Source organism: the organism of the source record quoted next, unplaced genomic scaffold, assembly GCF_019419815.1.
Source record: "Pyrus x bretschneideri cultivar Hongxiangsu unplaced genomic scaffold, Pyrus_bretschneideri_v1 Contig43, whole genome shotgun sequence".
Lineage (NCBI taxonomy): Eukaryota > Viridiplantae > Streptophyta > Magnoliopsida > Rosales > Rosaceae > Pyrus > Pyrus x bretschneideri.
Window position 1 is genome coordinate 1,678,228 of NW_025999757.1, and position 20,305 is coordinate 1,698,532.

The window sequence follows — 20,305 nt, forward strand, 5'->3', positions numbered from 1 at the left end:
GAGTAATTTATACTAGAAGCATCGTATATTTTAACTACATATATAACGTGTCATCTGATGTCCTTAACAACTAATTAATGTAATAGACTACACTAGATTAAAATGGCATTTCAATTGTTAATGGCATCCCTGGTATAAGAAGAAATATATGAAATTTGTATATAGCATTATTTTTTGTTAAACCTTAATTGTTCAAAGTAGCCCCGACTAAGGAAATTTCTTGCTTCTTTTTTTTTTTAATCACTTAAGCAACACGTCATTTATTTTTATTAATGTAGCTATTAGTGTATACCATAAGAGCGCTCAAGCGTCAAACAGTTAGTATTTTAATATGACGCTAACCATTTATTTGAGCTTATTCCACCATGTAATATCATGATTTGAACCATTCAAATTTTAGAATATCAATACTAGATCATCCTTGAAAAAATTCATTCAAATTGGAAATCATTTAGCTCTTTAGCTATTATTGTAGAAATTTCATACTTTCTCGACAACTCTGTTTTCTTCGCCTATTTTTCATGCTCACAATGACATAACTCAATGTCTTCCAATTTTAGTGAATTTTTGTATGATGATATTGCAGTGGTAATCTAAAAATTTATAGATTTAGACTATGAGAAATATTGTTTAATGAGTCCCAACGAGTAGTTAGTTTCATATTAAAATAGTAACTATTTAGTGCATTATATATATATAAACACACGCGCGCACACATACAGGGGTGGAGCCATGATAAGGCCAAAGGTCTCCATGGCCCCCGCTCCTTTTAATCTTCCTTCAATGCAATGTAATATCATGTCAATATTAAGAGAAAGTTGTAATGTTTAAGTAATGATGGTGCTTGCAAGTGAGGATCTAGTCGAGCTGGTTATGATGGCGTATTTCTGGATTTCAAAAGGCAATTCTTAGGTGCTTTTTGCTCTAACTTGAAGAGACCTAGCTCTGTTGCAACGAAGTTTATAGCGGTAATTAAAGCTACTGAATTGGCTTCATCTCGGGATTTTAAATTTATTTGGTTGGAAGTTAATTCTACTTCAGTTTTTTCTTTCTTGCGCTTTCCACAATTGGTGCCTTGGCAGTTAAGGGTGAGTGGAGGAATTGTTTGCATCGAATTTCTCAAATTCATTTTCGGTCTTCTCACATTTACAGAAAAGGTAATCAAGCTGTTGATGCTCTAGGAAATCAGCATATTTTCTACTGATCTTGTTTGGTGGGGCACTCTTTCTACCTTCATCCTACCATATTATCGTGGAAATTATGTGGGTCTTCGAAGCTACCTCTTTTCATAGGTTTTCTTTATTTTTTATTGATGTAGGGTTTATTGAGGCATAGTGTTTGTTTGTATTTCATGGTTTTTTCATTGTCACTTCTCATGATAACAATGTTGGAGTGGGATTAACTTTGTTTTGATAAAAAAAAATAATGTCGTAAATCATACAATTTACGAATACCAATTCCTTGAACAAGCTTGTAGAAAGTAGACTTTGGCAGTGACTTGTTGAAGAGGTCGGCTAAGTTGTCTTGGGAACAAAATTGCTTGACTTCAATTTTCTGATGCTCTTGTTGTTGATGGAAGAAGGAGAACTTCAGCATATTATGCTTAGTATTGCCTACTTTGATGTATCTTTTCTTAACCTGGTTGGTATATGCGGCGTTGCCTTCATAGATCGTTGTAGGGTCATCAACGACGGAAGAAAGCCCACAATAGCTTTGAATATGCTTAACAACATCTCTCAGCTAGAAGCATTCACGAGTGGCTTCATGTAGGGCGAAAATTTCAATTTGGTTCAAGGAAGTCGCAGCTAAGGGGGTGTAGTCAAATTATGATTTGATAGTATTTTAATATACTTTAAAATTTGAGTGCGGTCAACTAGGAGTTTGAAGGATGATTTTAAAAGATTTTAAAATTATGGTGTAGTCAAACTAGGATTTTAAGAGGATTTAAAGAATACATCCAAATTCATGGGTAGTTAATTAAACTTTTAAAAAGTTCATACAAATCTAGGTGTAGTGGGAATGCCAAAGATTTGATAGGATTTTTATGGATGAAGGTGGATGGTAAAAATACCAAATGCCATCAACAATCAAACCCTTCCCTCTCTAATTTCTTTTCAACTAGACCATAGAAGAAGTACCATGAGTTCTTCTTCACTTTTTTTTTCACTTCTTTTTCGTCCTCTGCCAACAACAATTTATGCGTTTTAAGGATATAATTACCATGGTTCTGATACTTGGTTTGTTTTTCATAGTACAATATCTACTTGGGAGTGCTGTAGTGGGAAAAAAAATAAGCACATCCCCATTCTTCTCCAGTAAACCCCGACTCCAGACGATATTATTCAGTTCTATTTTCATATTCAACCAGAATGCACATCAACACTATCTTTATGAACCCCAGAAGATTTTACAATGTAAAACGTTTGGCAGCGAAAATAAATTTAAACATGATTTCAACATGAACCTGATTTAATTCCATCCAAATTCTGCGTTGATAGACCTTGCGACCTGAAGTGTTTGCCTGACTGATTTTGAGGATACACCTACCATGGTTCTTATGCTTGGCCTATTTTTCATAGTATAGTATCTATAGTGGCTTTATTTACATATTTGATTGGTTCATTTTTCCATATCAATATATACTTTTATGTTATTTTTAGATTGTGCACTGGAAAAGAAATTCATTTTATGCTGTAGGAGTCAACTAAATCCTAAGAAATCCATACAAATTCATATAAATATGCTAAAATCCATATAGAATTGTGAATTTATTAAAATTCATTGAAATTTGTCACTTAAGGAAAGTCTATTAAAATCCTCTGAAATCTACGTTAATTTTCAAGATATGGTGGTGCCTCTAACAGTAATGACATAACCCGTTTGAGAACATGCTTGTATCGGCATAACCGACAAGGCAAGCTCATCCGAAGACCAAGGGGGTGTGATCTATTATGAGATGCATAGGGAGTAGAACAAACCCAGATATGTAGTAACCTTAGGGTCCAGCCTACTCACGTGGCCTAACCCACTCCTGTGGCCCACCAAGCAATCCCAACTGGTCCAAGATCGGTTCAACCATCCAGGCTTCAGATTTCTAGATCGACAATTGAACTGGGGGTATTTTCACCCCATTTCTCTGCAAATTTGGCATATCCCAACTTAAATCTCGCGGCCGGAGTCCATTACACTTCCACTACTCAAGGAGATGCATACCGTCCAAGTCTTCCACCCTAAATGGTGAACAATACTTGTCTTAACAAGCCGTAGAGTTGATAAACGTCCTCGCGCAGCAGATTACATTGGTGAATCAGCTACTGTAGCGTACCAAGATTCATCATGCCTTAGACAAGGTGTCTTGATGTAAGATAAGGGCAGATGACAAACCTTTCCAGCAGCATCCCGGCAAGCAGCCACTCGACCAATCACAAACTAAGCGTTCTGGCAGTGTACACTCCCGACTAAATCCCCCAAGATAACGTATACTCTCGTCTTAGTGCATAGAGAAGCATGCATTCTCGGTTAGGCCCATGGACGAGCTTACATTCACGGTTGGGGCCACACTCTGATAATTCACATAAGTAACCTTCCAAGTGAAGTATTCATTCGTGACTAGGCTCGCAATGAGTATCATCCACCTCACATTGGAGTAGGCAGCACAACAGACGGAAACAAGTAGTCACTCAATTCGGCTCAAGTTCCACTGGCAACTTGCGAGTAACCTGCTCGTCTAATAGGAACGCACTATATGCACCGCAGCAGCAACATAAACGAGCAAGGCACATGGAAGAGAAGCCTAAACCAACAAGTCATGAGCTTCTGGCTGCCCCTACTAGAGGAAAATTCAAGAAGAAGTTGAGAGGCTCTTGACCGAACAATTGCGCGATTTCCAGCGCAATGAAGCTACTGACGAGACATGACCAACATAAGCGGATCACCTTTCGTTGACAAGATCGAGCAGACGAGACTATCCCACATAGATTGTTGAATACAAAGATTATTTCTGTTCTGACAAATGCAGCAACTCAACCTAATGGTGCGCCGGGGGCAGACGAGTACCAAAATGACACACCAGCCCAACTACCAAGAACCGGGAGCAAGTTTTGTTCCTAACACTCCAGACAATTCAATACTAAAGTAGCACATCACTAGTAGCCGAGCATTATGGATCTAATGGTCCAATTCCTCTTGTTGCGCATAACCTAACCCAAGCCAGCCCCAACTCTGTGCTCACAACCATGTCTACTTGCTCCACGGCTTCCGTCAGCCCTTGATTTGTCACCATGGCTCCTAACCGTGCCGATCTTGCACCACGGCTCCTAGCCTTGTAGATCTTGCCATATGGCTCTTAATCGCGTCGACTAAGCTCATAGCACTCCAATCTTCAAAGCATCCAATGAAGGAGCAGAAGATAAGGCTTTATTAGCAGCCCTGTTAGCGAAATGCTTAGCAGTTAATAAGTTTGCAATCCATTCAGATTCTCAGCTGATCATTAACCAAGCCTCAAAAGGGCACACAATGAAACATATAACGATGGCACAATACTTGAAGAAAGCCTGGAAGCAGCTCACTATGCTTCCCACGTACACCTTTACGTGGGTTTCACAAACAATTCAAGGTCTTAAGTAGATTGTCGAACAAGACCTCACAAGCTGAGGATTATTTCAGTTATCTAGCAGTCTAATTTTCCTCAGCTGCGCTCACAACAACAACTTCTATGCTCTCTAGTGCGATAGGGTAAACTAATCCCCTGACACCCATCTGGGTAAGCTCTCCAGTGCAAGAGGGTAAACCAATTCCCCGACACCCATCTGGGTCCACTCTCAAGTGCAAGAGGATAAACTAATTGCTTTCAAGTGCGAAAAGGTAAACTAATTCCCTGACACCCATCTGGGTCTGTTTTCTAGTGCAAAAGGATAAACTAATTGCTCTCCAGTGCGATAGGGTAAACTAATTCTTCGACACTCATCTGGGTTTGCTCTCCTATGTGAGATGATAAACTAATTGCTCTTTAATGCAAGAGGGTAAACTAATTCCCCAACACCCATGTGGATTTGCTCTCCAGTGCTAGAGGATAAACTAATTGCTCTCTAATGCGAGAAGGTAAATTAATTCCCTAACACCCATCTGGGTCTGCTCTCCCGTACGAAAGGGTAGACTAATTCCCAGACATCGATATGGGTCTGCTCTCCAGTGCGAGAAGATAAACTAATTGCTCTCTAATATGAGAGGCTATACAGCTCAAAAGATCATATACTCGAAGACCAGTTAAGCAGCAAATGGTCAGGGGGCATCAGCTACTTCGCATTCAACAGTTCTCTTATCTGACACTTAATCTTTAGCAACTCAGATCTTGGCAGCTCTGTCTTTGGTTGCTCCATCTACGACAGCTGAGAAATCAAACTCAAGCAGTTTCCTCATTCTTGGCACCTCCAATCTTGCCCACACCATGCCACTTCCTTGGTCTATGCTAAGCCAGCCTTTGGCTTCAGTCAAGCCGAGCAGCACAAGTTGTCGCCCATACCATACCCCTTCCTTGGCCCATGCCAAGTCAGCCCTTAGCTTCAGTCAAGCTGAGCAGCATAAGCTGTGGTCTCTGCCACACAACCTCTTAGGTCCATACCAAGCTGACTTCTAGCCCATACCAACCGACGTGTCGTACCACCCCGACAGCTGCCCTGTGGCAACATCACCCAAGAAGAAGACAAAGAAAATTAAGTTTTTTTTTTTTTTTTTTTTTTACATTGGTGCGACACAGAGCAAATAAAGAAATCAACGGAAAACGGTTCTTTGCACGGACAACCAAAGAAGAGTGCTAGGGGAAGGGGAACAAATATCCTGTGCTTTCACCCTTTCTTGTAGTGATAAATGATTGCCCTTTGAAGTTGATGTAATCCCCTACTTAAGGTAGGCTTAAATAGGCTTTGGAGGTAATTTATTTCCCTTTCCTAGAAAATCTAATTCCATGTCTAAGCGGGAATCTGAATCAAAGTTGGAGATCTCTACACCTGTTGCCCTTTCTTACGAGCAGCTCATTAGGTGTAGAGGCATTTATGGAACCAAAAATATTCAAGAAAATTATGGAGGCGACACATGTACTTTTGGGTTAAAATGACAAAATTACCATTGAGGCACACCGGGATTCCCACGCACATGCAACTGACAATAACGACTCAATCAAGAAAGAGTCAAAGGTGATCAAAATGGTATTTATTCAAAACTCACTCATCACTCCTCATCAAATCCTCACTCAAAAGGTAACTCCCAATTTTCCTATTCAATTTGGGATTAATTGCCAAGTTAATTGCAAGATATTATTTCACATAATATCTTGCAATTACACTCACAATTTGACCGTATGTAAGGTCCCTATTCTCCAAATAAGGTTGGTCACTCCCCTATAAATAGCAATGTTTTCCCACTAAAAGGCTAGTTCATTCTCTCCCTAAAATTCCTAAACACTTTCTCTCTCAATTTCTAACTTTGGTATCGGAGATTCTACGGCCAAAGCCTCCCTATTCATCGTGGGCGCGTAAGGCTTTTGGCATTAATTTTAGGTGTTATTATTTTGTAGGTGCACTTTTGTCAAATGAGAAGATGGCGGAAAATTGCGTCCATAATTGCCCCCTGACCTGGAAGGTCAATGTGCTCTTTATCCTTTAGAAAGTTTATACAATCTATTGGTCGTGGGTTATAACGTTCAAACCTGGACTCTATGCCACATTCGGGGATAATCGAAAAGGCATTCTCGAAATGATCCAAAAGGTATCTCTAAACTTCGAGCCAAGGTACAATTACTTCTATCCCAGGCCAGCGTACTAAGCTAAGTAGATTCTGTGACACCATATGCCTAAGCGTGTCTGAATGAGGCATCCAAACTACAGAATCCTAAAGAGGAATTTTATTCTAGTGGAGCTCCAATACTCGAAAGTGTTATAGCCAAGCTAGCTAATTGCAGTCCAATCAAAAGCACTTAGGTCTAATGCCTATAGTCTGACAAAAGGATTCTATAGGTATTTCCGACTCACATGCAAGCGACCAATTCTCTGACGAACTTTCGTTTAAGATTTACTAGGGACATACACATAATTCGGACTGAAAATGAAGCCCTTATTGGTGGCACATTGCGACTATTAAAATCCTTTGACCAAGAACGGGGCAAGGTGAAAGAACAAACAGAATCAGAGTCATGCTCAACTTTTCACAGGATCAGGTATAATTTACACTTTCTCATCCATAATCTGATCAATGCATTAACGTAAGTATGGGCAAAAGATTTCTCATAGGCCTAGTACCTGGTTTCGAAGTATGGTAGTACTCCAATTATCATAGTGAAAACCTTTATAAACACTAAGTTTATGAGGTGATGTTTTTCCGAAACAACGTTACCTAGGGGGCTTCAAGTTCGCTCCGGGCCTACAAACTTACCTGCTCAATACTCCACACTTTAGAGTTTGTTTACTTCGGAAAGAATGTTAGATAAAACTATATTCCACAATTATGAAGTAGAAGATGACAAGTTCCAAGTGTTTTACTCTAACAAGCTTAATGACATGAGTGTTAAAAAAAAAAAAAAAAAAAAAAGAGTTAAGAAAAATATTTCCTAAGATATCTAAGTCTTTTGAGGAATATATAGGCACATTCCACCTCGCATCCAGCTTTTCACCAATGTATTTAAAACTCTGACTAAGGTTCATATGGTTCAGAACTCTAGAAGATCAAACATTTGTGAAACAGGGAAGCAGGATTACCAAATCTCGCAAACAGTTCAAAGGTTATTTCATTACCCATTTCGAAGAAGTTATTTTGGATGATTCACTCATGGTCTGTTGTTAACTATCCATTTTCAAAGCTGACCGCACGGTTAGAAGCATAGTTAAGGGCAATTGTGGGACCATGATTTTCTTGGACCATAACACGTGGCACCTTGAGTGGCAAGAAGGACTAGAATTTCAATAGCCCATGAAGCATAGTCCGGGAACCTTGGTATGGCATGCTAGGCTTAAGGCTTATTGAAGATATTACTTGTCTCCCAATGAAAGAAACCTAATTTAAGTCAAATTAGGATCTTAGGGATTAGGCAATCTAATCATAATCCTAGGAGAATTGGATACCTTTTGGATAGTTTCTTGATTTAATGGAGATTACTTTCCCTACAATGACTCTCAGGATCTCTATAAATAATCTAGCATGGGTATTTATTAGGGGAATCAACTCTGGATTCTTTAATCAATTACAATAGAAGATATATCTCTCTTTTATTTTCTCTATGCTTAATATAGGTTTATCCTGCATACATGAGAATACATGTCCATGGAGAACTCATTTCCTTAATGCCCCATGACAGGCTATTCGTTAAGGATGGTTCATGATGTATCGCACATCACACTATTCTTTCATAGCACTAAACCCATGGTTTGATTCCTTTTCTGGGAGATATGTAGGTAGTCTAAACTGGATTCAACCACTCCCCCAATCAACTCCATACTCCCTCTCCGAGGATCATAGGCAATTTCGACAAGATTTTTCCGCAGTCTGTGGATGTGCACGAATTTGGCTCCAACAAGTGGAGGTCAACAAAATAATTTATATGAAACTTATTCTTCTACTTCTAATTTTCAGGTTGAAGAAAATATTGAGATTGAAGCAAGAAGAGGTAAAAGAGCTAGAATTCAAAAAGATTTTGGGCTAGATTGTTATATTTATATTTATAATATTGAGAAAAATCCACTTACTTTGAAAGATGTTTTATCCTCACCTAATGTTTTATTCTTTTTCTTTTTTTTTTTTCGGAAAAAAAGAAGCTATTAATGATGAAATAGAATCACTAATCTCTAATAATACTTGCAAACTAGTAGATTTACCACCAGGTTGTAAAACTATACGGTGCAAATAGGTCCTTAGAAAGAAATTCAAACCAGATGGAAGTATAAATAAATTTAAAGCCAAACTTATTGCAAAGGGCTTTAGACAAAACGGTGATCTAGATTTCTTTGATATTTTTTTCTCCAGTTATTAGATTAACATCCATTAGAAATTGCTATTGCTTCTATTCAAGATTTGATTATTCATCAAATGGATGTGAAAATAGGTTTTTGAATGGGGATTTAGATGAAGAAATCTATATGGATCTACCCGAAGATTTTGTTGAACCTAGCCAAAAGAACAAAGTATGTAAGTTGGAAAATCTCTTTATGGTTTAAAGCCGGCACCTAAGCAGTGGCATGAAGAATTTGATTATTGTATAATTAACAATGGTTATAAAAATAATGCGAGTGACAAGTGCATATATTATAAATCATGGAAAGATTCACATGTTACTATTAGCCTCTATGTTCATGATTTATTAATTTTTTACTCAAATCTATTTGTGATTAGTGAAACAAAAAAAAAAAAAAATATTATGAGCCATTTTGACATGATAGATCTTGATGAGGCTAATTTTATTTTGGGCATGAAAATTACAAAAACATGTGATGGTATTTTTCTTGGTTGCACCATATTGAGAAAAAAAATTAAGAACATATAATTTTATTGATTGTGCATATGTATCCACTCCTTTTGATTCAAGTATTCACTTATATCCAATTGAAGAAGAAAATTATATGATTAATCAAAAGGAATATGCTAACATAATTGGTAGTTTGAGATATGCAACTAACTTTACTAGACCTGACATTGCATATGCAGTTGTAGTGCTTAGTATGTTTTCCAGTAAGCCAGGTAAAGAGCATTGGCATGCCATAGAAAGGGAACGAAATATTTACTTGACATTAAGAATTATGGTTTATTTTATAAAAAAAAAAAATATTTTGCAATACTTGAGGGTTTTAGTGATGCTTACTGGAATACTATTTCAGGTGATTCTCCTTCCATTACTGGATATATTTTTACATTAGATGGTTGTGCTTTTTGTTGAAAACAAAGAAACAAACTATTATTGCTAATTCAACCATGGAGGCTAAACTTATTGCTTTGACATCAGTCACTCAAGAAGCAGAATGATTGAGAGTTTTTTTTTATACGAGATCCCACTTTGGAAAAACCAATACCACCTATTGTAATTTATTGTGATAGCACTACTCCTATAGGTATGGTGAAAAATTATCATTATTACAGTAAAAATCGGTGCAATTAGGAGTCATGTATGAGGACACCCAACTCGGTAATTAGAGCTCTTAAGAACTAGGTTCTATGAGAAAAATGATTTATACAATGGCTATAAGAGATGCACTATTATTTTTTATCATCCCTATGGTGTAAGTGCATTTATTCTGTAACGTTTTTGGAGATTGAGTTTATTAAAACTCTTAGTAAACATATGTAGCTCGTTTTGAGTGAGATTGTATAATTACAAGAGCATCCTTAACATATTTTACCTATATGAGTGTGAGAGTGGGGCCGCTTTCCATGAGAATTGGGCTTGTTCTCAAATACACTCATGAAAACCGAGATTAGCTCAAGGCCGTATCGTGCTAACTATTAAAGCTCAAATTGACACTTGGATTATTATGTGTGAGCAATATTTCTTATTTTTCAAGCAGTTGTAGTTCAAATCTAAGATCATTATCAACTCTAGAGTAGGAATTGTTGTCTTTGGCAAGTAGTATTTTTCTTCTTTTCTTCTCAATTAATATTATAATGAGTGGGGGAATGTTGGTGCATTTTTAATATTAAATAAACTAATTTAAATTGTCATTATTTGTTGTTAGTGCGAAATTAAGATGGTGTTATATTTTGTTTTAGTGGGAAATTAAGATGGAGTCTTTTAACTTTTCATCTTATGTAACTCTTGTAGCTTTTTTCTAGTTAATTTGTGTTTATTACCCAATTTACTAAGTGTCACATCTCAGGCTCGACTCCACCGTAGCACGATATTTCGTTTTGGACCCCGACCACACCTTCACGATTTTATTTCTAGGAACTCACACAAGAACTTCTCAGTGGGTCACCCATCCTGGGATTACTCTCGCACCAACTCGCTTAACTTTGGAGTTCCTACGGAACCCGAAGCCAGTGAGCTACCAAAAGGCCTTGGACTAGGTAGAGATGAGAATATACATATAAAGCTTATAGGATCCACTCCCCTGGGCGATGTGGGATGTTACAATCCACCCCCCTTAGGGGCCCGACGTCCTTATCGGCACACTTTTGGCCAGGGATTGACTCTGATACCAAATTGTCACATCCCCGCTCGGGCCTTTACCACATCCTGGGCTCGACTCCACTGTAACACGATATTGTCTGCTTTGGATCCCGACCACGCCTTCACGGTTTTGTTTCTGGGAACTCACATGAGAACTTCCTAGTGGGTCACCCATCCTGGGATTGCTCTCGCGCGAACTCGGTTAACTTCGGAGTTCCTACGGAACCCGAAGCCAGTGAGTTCCTAAAAGGCCTCGTACTAGGTAGAGATTGGAATATACATATAAGGTTTACATGATCGACTCTCCTGAACGATGTGAGATGTTACACTAAGGATAGTAATAAACCTATAATTAATAGCATTTTCTTCGTCATCCTATTATTCATTATCCTGCTACCCAATCTCTTCTATAACCATTATTCTCATCATTTTCTCCATCTTTTCCATTTTACGGGTGTTCATGTGGTGGAACTTTGGACTTTTTTTTTTTTTTTTTTGTTGGTGTAGGTAGGCAAATAGGTTTGAGTCACACAATGAATCAATTGGGTTGTTGTAGTCTGGAGGGGACAAATCAAGAGATATACTACTACACCAGTTCGGGTTGTCAAATCGGAGTGGGCTTGAATCTCCTTGAAGAGAGCTAGATACTCAGCTTAATTGTCTATGCGCTTTTCAGAAAATTATCATGATTTTCTTGTAATTTTTCAAAAATTGAGGAGTAATTGTGGGACCCATTTCACATACAACTTTTTCATAGTTTTGCTTTGCTGTGTTCTATCCAATCGCGTAGTATTGAGATTAATAAATGACCTTTAGCTTCACATTGATTAATTGTTCAGCTCTCTAGAAGACGTATTAGTTCCAGCTCTTTTATTCTATCAAATTAGACTTTGTAAACTCTCCATATAAACTTGATTATATCTTAATTGGGATTCTGATTACTTGCTATTTGTTAATGACCCACTCTTGGCTTTGATAAGCTTCCTATTCAATTTAATTCTCCTACATCTCGACCATATGCCATTTCAAAATTCGTTTTCTAGTTTTTTTTGGTCTTATTCAAAGAAAACATCTTATGAAATTGGTTAGATTGATTAAGTTTTGTAGCCAATACCTTTAATTTACATGGTAATTTTGCATGTGTCGCTCATGCATAATTTTCTAGTAGAATCTAAAGTTGGGCACACTAACTAATGCATGAATCGCTACAAGCCCAAATGACTCGTGTATAAAATTATAGTGTTTAATTGACATTTTAAAATTGAGACGTTACAATGGACACTAAGAAAAACTTCATTAAGACTGAACATGTTATTCAACCATAATGACACTACCTCCGGATAGGGCAAAGATTTTCAAATAATGACCCAAACACCACCCACTCACAATTTTCCATCGTTTACACTCACCTTTTCAAGAAGTCGCTCATCCTTTAAGAGTCTGGCTTTGCTACTGCTTAAGTTAATAGTAATCGAACCCCACTTTTACTTACTCATTTTCTTCTGCCAAAATTGACCTAATTTTTTTTTTTCTTCTACCAAAAACCTAACATTCTTATATTCTCAACTTTTACTATTTTTTACAGTAACTTATTAGGTAATGTGACTTGTGTTGTTACAATATTACCTAATCAAACGTTTGACACCGTACATTTAGATGTTACTAGAAATAATTGTCTGCGCGTTGCTCGGGATTAGAAATTGCAAGATTAATTATGTAGGCCGTCCATTTTGTACTCAATCGCAATGCCACTATCTGCACGAAGGCAAGTCTATGGAGAACTAATCTCCTTAACGTTCTGCCATAGGCTGTTTGTCAAAGATGATTCTTGATATAATACTTATGTTATATCATCTTTTCTTAGAGTTACGCAAGTGATTTGATTCTCCTTCCCGGAGTTATGTAAGCAATCCTTCCCGGATTCATTCACACCCCCTTATCAAACAACCCTATTTCCTTTATCAATAAACAAATTTCGAAGTTTGTTTATTCTACAATCAACGTTTGTTTGTTTCTTTTTTTCAGTGATGCAGGGAGTACCTCAATCACTTGAGCAAAGCAGAACTTTGAAACTTTGCATGATTTCAAGTCTAAAAATCCAAAGTAACATTGTTAGAGGAGTCTCCTTTAGCCCATTTCATATTATTTAGTTAGTAGCTTGGGAGACTCGAACCGTAGTAAGCGCGGTTACGATTGACGGGCTACAGGCATGGGCATATGACGCCCTAACCTAGAAATCTAATGCACTCGCCCTCCAGAAAGTTTATACAATTAATAAAGTTGTGGAATATAACATTCAAACCTAGGCTATACGCCATTCAAGGGAATAATAGAAAGGGTGATCTGGAAATCATTTGAGGGCGGCTCTCAACATACTAAGTTAAGTACGTTTTGCGACACCAAGTGCTCAGCAGGTCCGAAGGGGCGTCCAGACTAGGCAATTCCCAAGAGGAATTTTATTCCCATAGAGCTCTGATACGCGGAAATGTTTTGGCTAAGTCAACCAATGTATTCTGGTCGGAAATGCTCAGGTCTGACGCATAGGGTCTAACAAAAGGATTCCAAAGGCATTTTCGACCCACATGCAGGCAACCAAGTCCCCAAAGAACTTTCGTTTATGATTCGGTGGGGACGAACAAGCAATTTGAACTAAGGAGGAAATCTTCCCTAAATATCAGGTTGAGTATGTCAAGAACCTTAACTACAAATCGGGAGCAAGAAGAATAAATGAGAACAAGATACAGACTGGAGGCCATTACAGACACAAGACGACACTTTCTCATCCTCAATCCGATCAATGCACTAAGGCAAGTGCAGAGTAAGAGATTATCCATGGGTTTAAAACCTAGTACCGGAGTAAAGTGGTACTTCAGCCATCATGATGGAAATGTTTATGAGCACTAAGTTTGGGAGGTAATGTTTTTCGGAATCAACATTACCTAGCAGGAATTCGAGCTTTGTCTCAGTACCATAAGCTTACTTGTATTCCCCTCTATTACTCATTACTATGAAGTTAGTTTACTTCAAAAAGATTGTTGGATTAAACTATAATCTACAACGTAGAAGCAAGGGATGAAAAATTTCAAGTCGCTTGGATAAAAACTACTCAACCAAAAGAATAAATGCCATTCAAAGATTGTGCGTCCATAAACGAAGTGCGATAGAATGAGAAGAGCCCAAATCTCATGACCAGAGCAAAGGTGTTCAAGATATGGAAGGACACGCCCCCAGCCAAGTGAACAATAAAATAAATGCAAAACGTCATCATCATTCCTTTGCAGTAGCCTTCCCTTTGGCAGGAGTAGCAGTTGGCGGATCACCGTTGGAGCTGGACTCTTCTTTTTGTTCCGCCTCCAAGTCGGAAATTTTGTTGAATAAGTCTTCAGGAGCGGGGAAATCAGCTTCCCAGGTGATTTTTCCATGCGTAGGCCGAGATATACCCAAAGTTACACCCCTCCACTATTCCTCTTCGGACGCTTTTTTGTGACGAGCACGCAAGGCCGCCATTTTGGACCCATGCTCGTCCTTGAGGTCTTGAAGATCTGCAAAACGATTAAGAATCACCCACACCTGATGCTCGTCGACAGACCCACACGTCACACCCTTGAATTGGGCTAAGTTATGTTTCTACAAACCCAAAGATCTCCTTAAATCTACTTCTCCAGCCCAACTTCCAGCCCATCAGCCAGGTCCCACAAACAATCCCTTTACCATTCCACGTGTTGTCAATCCATAGGATATGAGCACCCTACGACACAGACGACCCAGATTCAACCGATTTCTACATCCCGGCCCTCATCTCTCTCGGCACCAAGCAGACACTGTGAATAACTTGAAAATGTTTTTCAACTGTAAATAACTGAATCAGTGGAGAACCACGGTTGGATCACGACGCAGTCACGGAACACGAATTGGCCAAAAGGGTTGCCGAATCCGGATCCGCAATTCGGAGATCCAAATGACGGATTCGAATCTGGAGTTGCAGGAATCGGGTTGGGAGGAGCTGAGGAGAGAGGCCCGGAAGATTGAGGGGGATCTTGATGTCAAGCTCTCTTCTTACGCTAAGCTTGGTGCTAGGTTCACACAAGGAGGTTCATTTCTTCCAACTTTGATCCTAATGCTATTAGTTTTTTTTTTATGAAAGTTGTTAACTGCTGAATTATGTGGGTTGGGTTTTGTTAATTACGTGATTTGTGCATTGCGTTTTAGTTATGGATGGATTTGGAATGATGGGTTGTGGTAGTTTAGTGAAAGGAAGCTTTGGTTATTGTTCTAGTTGGGAAAAATGGCGGTGGCCACCCAGTTGCTAAACTTTGGAGGAAAGGGAAGGATAATGTATGATTTTATTTTCTCTTGTGCTGATTATAAAAACCTAGTATGATGGGTTTGCTCGATTCAGCAGCGCCTTTTGGCGAAATTGGATTTTCCCTCATGCGAGGACATCAGATTTGCCCGTACTGAAGCTGAAGATCTATGTGGTTGAGATGATAAATGTAATGGTGGTTCTTGATTCAACAGGAGATTAGGCTAGTGATGGAAAAATTAAAAAAAAAAAAAAAGATTGGATTTTATGGGAGAAGTTGGTGAGGCTTTAGGGAGAAAGAGTGGAGAGATGGGAGAGATGCAGAGCACAAACTGACGGAGAAAACAAGAGAGTAAGGGTAGAGAGGGGAGAGAGAGTAAGTCAGAACTATGTGAATTAATAATATAAAATATTGAAAAAAATGAATTAAAACAAATAACAAAAAAGTGTTTGGATCCTAAAAATAATTTATCCGTGACTTAGTTTGACAGTGCGCCAAACGCTTCACTATTATTATCCTGCTAAGTCCAAGCCAAGACAGTCCAGCTTAATCCCTGAAGCTAGTCTAGTTCAAGATAGTCCAGTGCAACAAACGTACCCTTAGCTTCTGCTAAACATTGTGACCCTACTTTTGAATATTTATTATTGACATCATACGTATTATCAATGAACTGACCGCCTTTATAACAATATAAATATTGAAATCAGGTTATGTAGACTCTGGGTCACCACCTGTTAGTTCGAGCAGGTCATGGAAGTCCATGGAAATGGAGATCGAGTCTTTGCTTGAGAAACTTTTGGATATCAATGATTCAATGAGTCGATGTGCTGCATCTGCTACACCAGCTACTTCTGTAACTCAGAAGCTAGCAAGGCATAGAGACATACTTCATGAGTTTACCCAGGTTCACCTTTCTTGTACCTTCTACTTTTGGTTTTCAAATTTCTAGCATCTCGTTTTGCCTTTTTTTTCCTCTGATGCGACTTATAGCTAGTTTCAAATAGTAATCTCCTTATTTGATGCATGTTAATACATGGAGATTAGTAATCTTTGCATTGCTGTGGCTCGGATATGCAAAGCTCGTTTTATAATTGTTACACATATATAATATAACTACATGAAAAGACTAGTGTGAAATATTACCATATTCTAGAATGATCTTGCATATCATCTATGGTCACAAACCTTACTCGAGTTTCATATTTGATTATAAAAAATAATAGTAATATAACGTGTGTACCGCTGTGCAGTAATATGCTTTATTGTTTTGGAATTTCAATCCTGAATCTGACTGGACCTGGATTTTGTAACTCTCGTAATCATTTTGAATGGAGCAAGGTGCCTCTTGAAACATCCTTTCTCAGTTTATGTTTTGGCACAGCCACAGGTATCTTAGGTTCATCCTTAATATTATCCAAGGTGTGAATTCTAGTCCTAAGATTCTCCAGGTCCTCATTACAGACATCTAAAGTAAATCTTGCTTTTTGACTCTATCAGTGCTTTGTGAGTTGAGGTAGCCCCATTTGCAACTTTCTGTGAATACATATCCTCCCTTTTTTGGGGTGAGGGACGGAAGTAATGTTAGAGCTACAAGCCATTAATGACTGCCATATTCATGGAGTTCTGGCTCGAAGATAATGTTTTTGAAATCTTGTTCTTGAAGATTGGGCTCTGGTTAAATCTTAAGCTAAATTAGATTTCGTATATTGTCAGTTTTAAATTTTGATGCAGATTTAATAATCTGGCATTTGAAAGACATTTGAATTGGATATTCTCATCATTTAATTGGATCCCTTTGGCTGGAACATGTGTGAATCATCTCGTGGTCACTTAGAATGCATACGATCTCCCTCCACCTTCTCCAACCATTTGTATTTATATCAGGGTAGCAATTATCTTATGTATTTTGTTTTAGCTTTTTTGTTGTTTTACATTGATCTCTTTACTGCTGTAATTAGCATTTTAGTATCTGAGTAAACAAAATGATCACTGAAATCTTTTCCATTGTGAAAATGGTGCTTGTCTCTTTAGGAGTTTAGAAGAATCAAGGGGAACATAAATTCATTGAGGGAACATGCAGAGCTTCTGACTTCAGTCAGGGATGATATCAGTGAGTACAAGGTAATTATAATTAAAACTCTGGTTATTAAATAATTACATAATTAAAATAGTTGCATGTTGTTTTTCCTTTTGCTTTTATTTCTTTTTTGTCTTGAATTCTGTATGCTCCTCTTTCTTAAATCAGGTTTGTTTTACATCTCGTCATGCAGGCATCGGGGAGTATGTCACCAAGAATGCAAATACTACGGGAGAGAGCTGCCATCCACGGAAGCGTATCTCATGTAAGTTTAAGTGTTATTTGCTGATAATCACATGTTAGGTTATGAACCAACATAATTGCTTTTTGTATTTTCCCATGGAACACTGCCCTCCTTTCTTCTTTAATTTGGGTCTAATTGAGGCTTATCTGGTCTATATGAGCTTCACAAGAGTACCTCTCTTCCATTCCATAAACCCTTTGCAAACATTGGTAAAGATTGCATGCAATGCTAGGTCTTAGTGAATACAGATTTTACACTTCAAACAGGTTGAAGTTCAAAGTAACAAATGTAAATATAGAAGTGGATGAGGGGCAACGCAAATAACAAACTATTCACCGGTTAGGATATTACAGATCGAAAGTGGTCCAACAAATTTTCCTTGGATCAAAGATCTGGCTGTAAAATGCTTCTGATCCTTTCCATATGCCCATTTTCTTATCTTTAGATAATGCCCAAGGCAATGGTATTGGAGTTACAAGTAGGATGTGCTAAGCCGGGTGATTCTGACATTGGTGGTAGATTTTCTTGCACTTCGGCAGGTGTCTTTCTATTGTGAGATTGATGCTGTTTTATGAGCAGTACGTGCTTATTTGATGAAGAATATTTACGGGAGTAGGAATAGGATAACACTGAAGGATGTGAAATGCCTTTATGTGCAACTTATTTTCAGAAACCTTATTTTTTTAGCTGGCCCACCGTCCTGCAATTACTACAGTGAATTCGTAGTTTGAGTTCTAAGACTTGCAACTCTAGGATTTGTTTTATGTTGATATCTTCCCCTCTTATACATCCTGTTAGAAATGGATGCGTTTTCCACGTAGAAATAAAGCAAAACAGAAGTTTCCCTAACCTTTTTCCAGCACTGAATATGTTTGGTTTCCACTTTCCAACAATTGTATACCAAAGTCTTAGAGAACCACCAATGTTGAAGTGAAATTTACAGAGAGGAAAACACATGTGCTCCTTGCCTTTTAATAGAGTAGTTCCTTAGCAATCTGCATGATATGTTACATATTAGAACATATTGTTTAGGCCCGAAAAAATAAGGAAAAAAGGTCTCATGGTTCAGTAACCATTTTTTTATATTAAAATTCTAATGATATAAAAAAATAACTTTCCTATCCAATCTATTGTGTTAGGACAGTGATTTGCTAGCTAGTTATCAACTGCGGTTGGTTCCTTAAAAAGGTAGAAGATCATACATGGTGGATGATTGTACCAAGTTCCGAAAATAATGCACAAAGCTCCCCGAGGCTTGGCACAATACTTCCTTGCATCGAAGCAACACACAACAGACAATTATAAAGCACTTTGTATCTGTCATATTGGTTCATTGCACTTGGATTTAACTATTTCCCTGTGGGGTAAATATTGGGCTCAGATTTCGCCTTCAACTGAAAGTCCGTCGTGGGAAGTTCTGTTTACTTTTATATAACAAAATAAAATCTTCTTTGATAGAACATATATGTTCCTGTCTGTGCAGATAGATGAGGTGATTAGTCAAGCTCAAACAACAAGGGCAGTCTTGGGCTCTCAAAGGGCTCTGTTTGGTGATGTTCAAGGGAAAGTGAAAAATCTAAGTGACAAGTTCCCTATAATCCGCGGCCTACTTGGTACTTTACGAAACAATCCATGCTATTCGTTTTCATCTTCTGATGTGGCTTTTTTTTTCATTTTCTGTTCACTCTTTTTCTTTACAGGTTCGATTCGAAGGCGGCGATCAAGAGACACGCTTATTCTGTCTGCAGTCATTGCAGCTTGTACCTTGTTTCTTATTATCTACTGGCTTTCAAAATAAATATACGAATGAGATTTGTGATGCAGAAAGTTTTAAACGATGGTACCTCTCTAGGGAATTTTGCTTCTGTAATTTCTTGGGACAAATTGTTTATATATTTCAAAAGTTAGTGGTGCCTATTTTGTGGTGCCATTCCAATGAATTATAGTTTGGCTTCTATACACAGTAACTGTTTAAAAATGGGAGTTCGAGATAAACTTGCATGTCACGGGTTCATATCCTACTTTCTATGTCTCTCTCTTCTCCCATATCCCCTCGTGTGATACGTGACATGTCATGTGAGGACTAGAAAAGATAGTTATGAACTCGTAACAAGTAAGTTGATGTAGTCTGCAATTAGATATCAAAATCTAAACTAAATCCTGCACTGGCATTATTTGTTTTTTCCTTACCGAAAGACACATTTTCTATGTCTTAACATGGAACTTGGTGGTGCAACACGTGAGGTGACAAGGCCTTTGGGTCCTTGAATGAATGGTCCATCTGGGTCTTAATCCAGAAGCAATCCAAAGTGCTTAGGGAAAAAGCCAAATCAAAACTAAACGCTGTCAAATCTGCTTTCTGATGGAGCTATTACAGCATGCAAAATCACAATAATTTATTCCAAATGTTGGAGTGGTTTTGGGACATGTTTTGATGAGAGTCAATCATAGGGAATAGATCCTATTCGGATCTTCTTCGTGAGAATCTTAAATATTACTTCATCGTGTTCGTTCATCTATCATCTAAGTCATAAATT

General features: G+C 38.0%; 1 protein-coding gene across 1 annotated transcript; it reads left to right on the plus strand.

Annotated features, from left to right (window-relative positions):
- The first annotated feature begins 14,913 nt into the window (after nt 1-14,913).
- Nucleotides 14,914-19,708, plus strand: LOC103964552 (Golgi SNAP receptor complex member 1-2). The gene is made up of 6 exons (XM_009377499.3): nt 14,914-15,234; nt 16,155-16,351; nt 17,479-17,568; nt 17,718-17,789; nt 19,252-19,381; nt 19,469-19,708. The coding sequence occupies exons 1-6, from the start codon at nt 15,102-15,104 to the stop codon at nt 19,564-19,566; spliced, it is 720 nt and encodes a 239-aa protein (XP_009375774.1). The 5' UTR covers nt 14,914-15,101; the 3' UTR covers nt 19,567-19,708.
- Nucleotides 19,709-20,305: the final 597 nt, after the last annotated feature.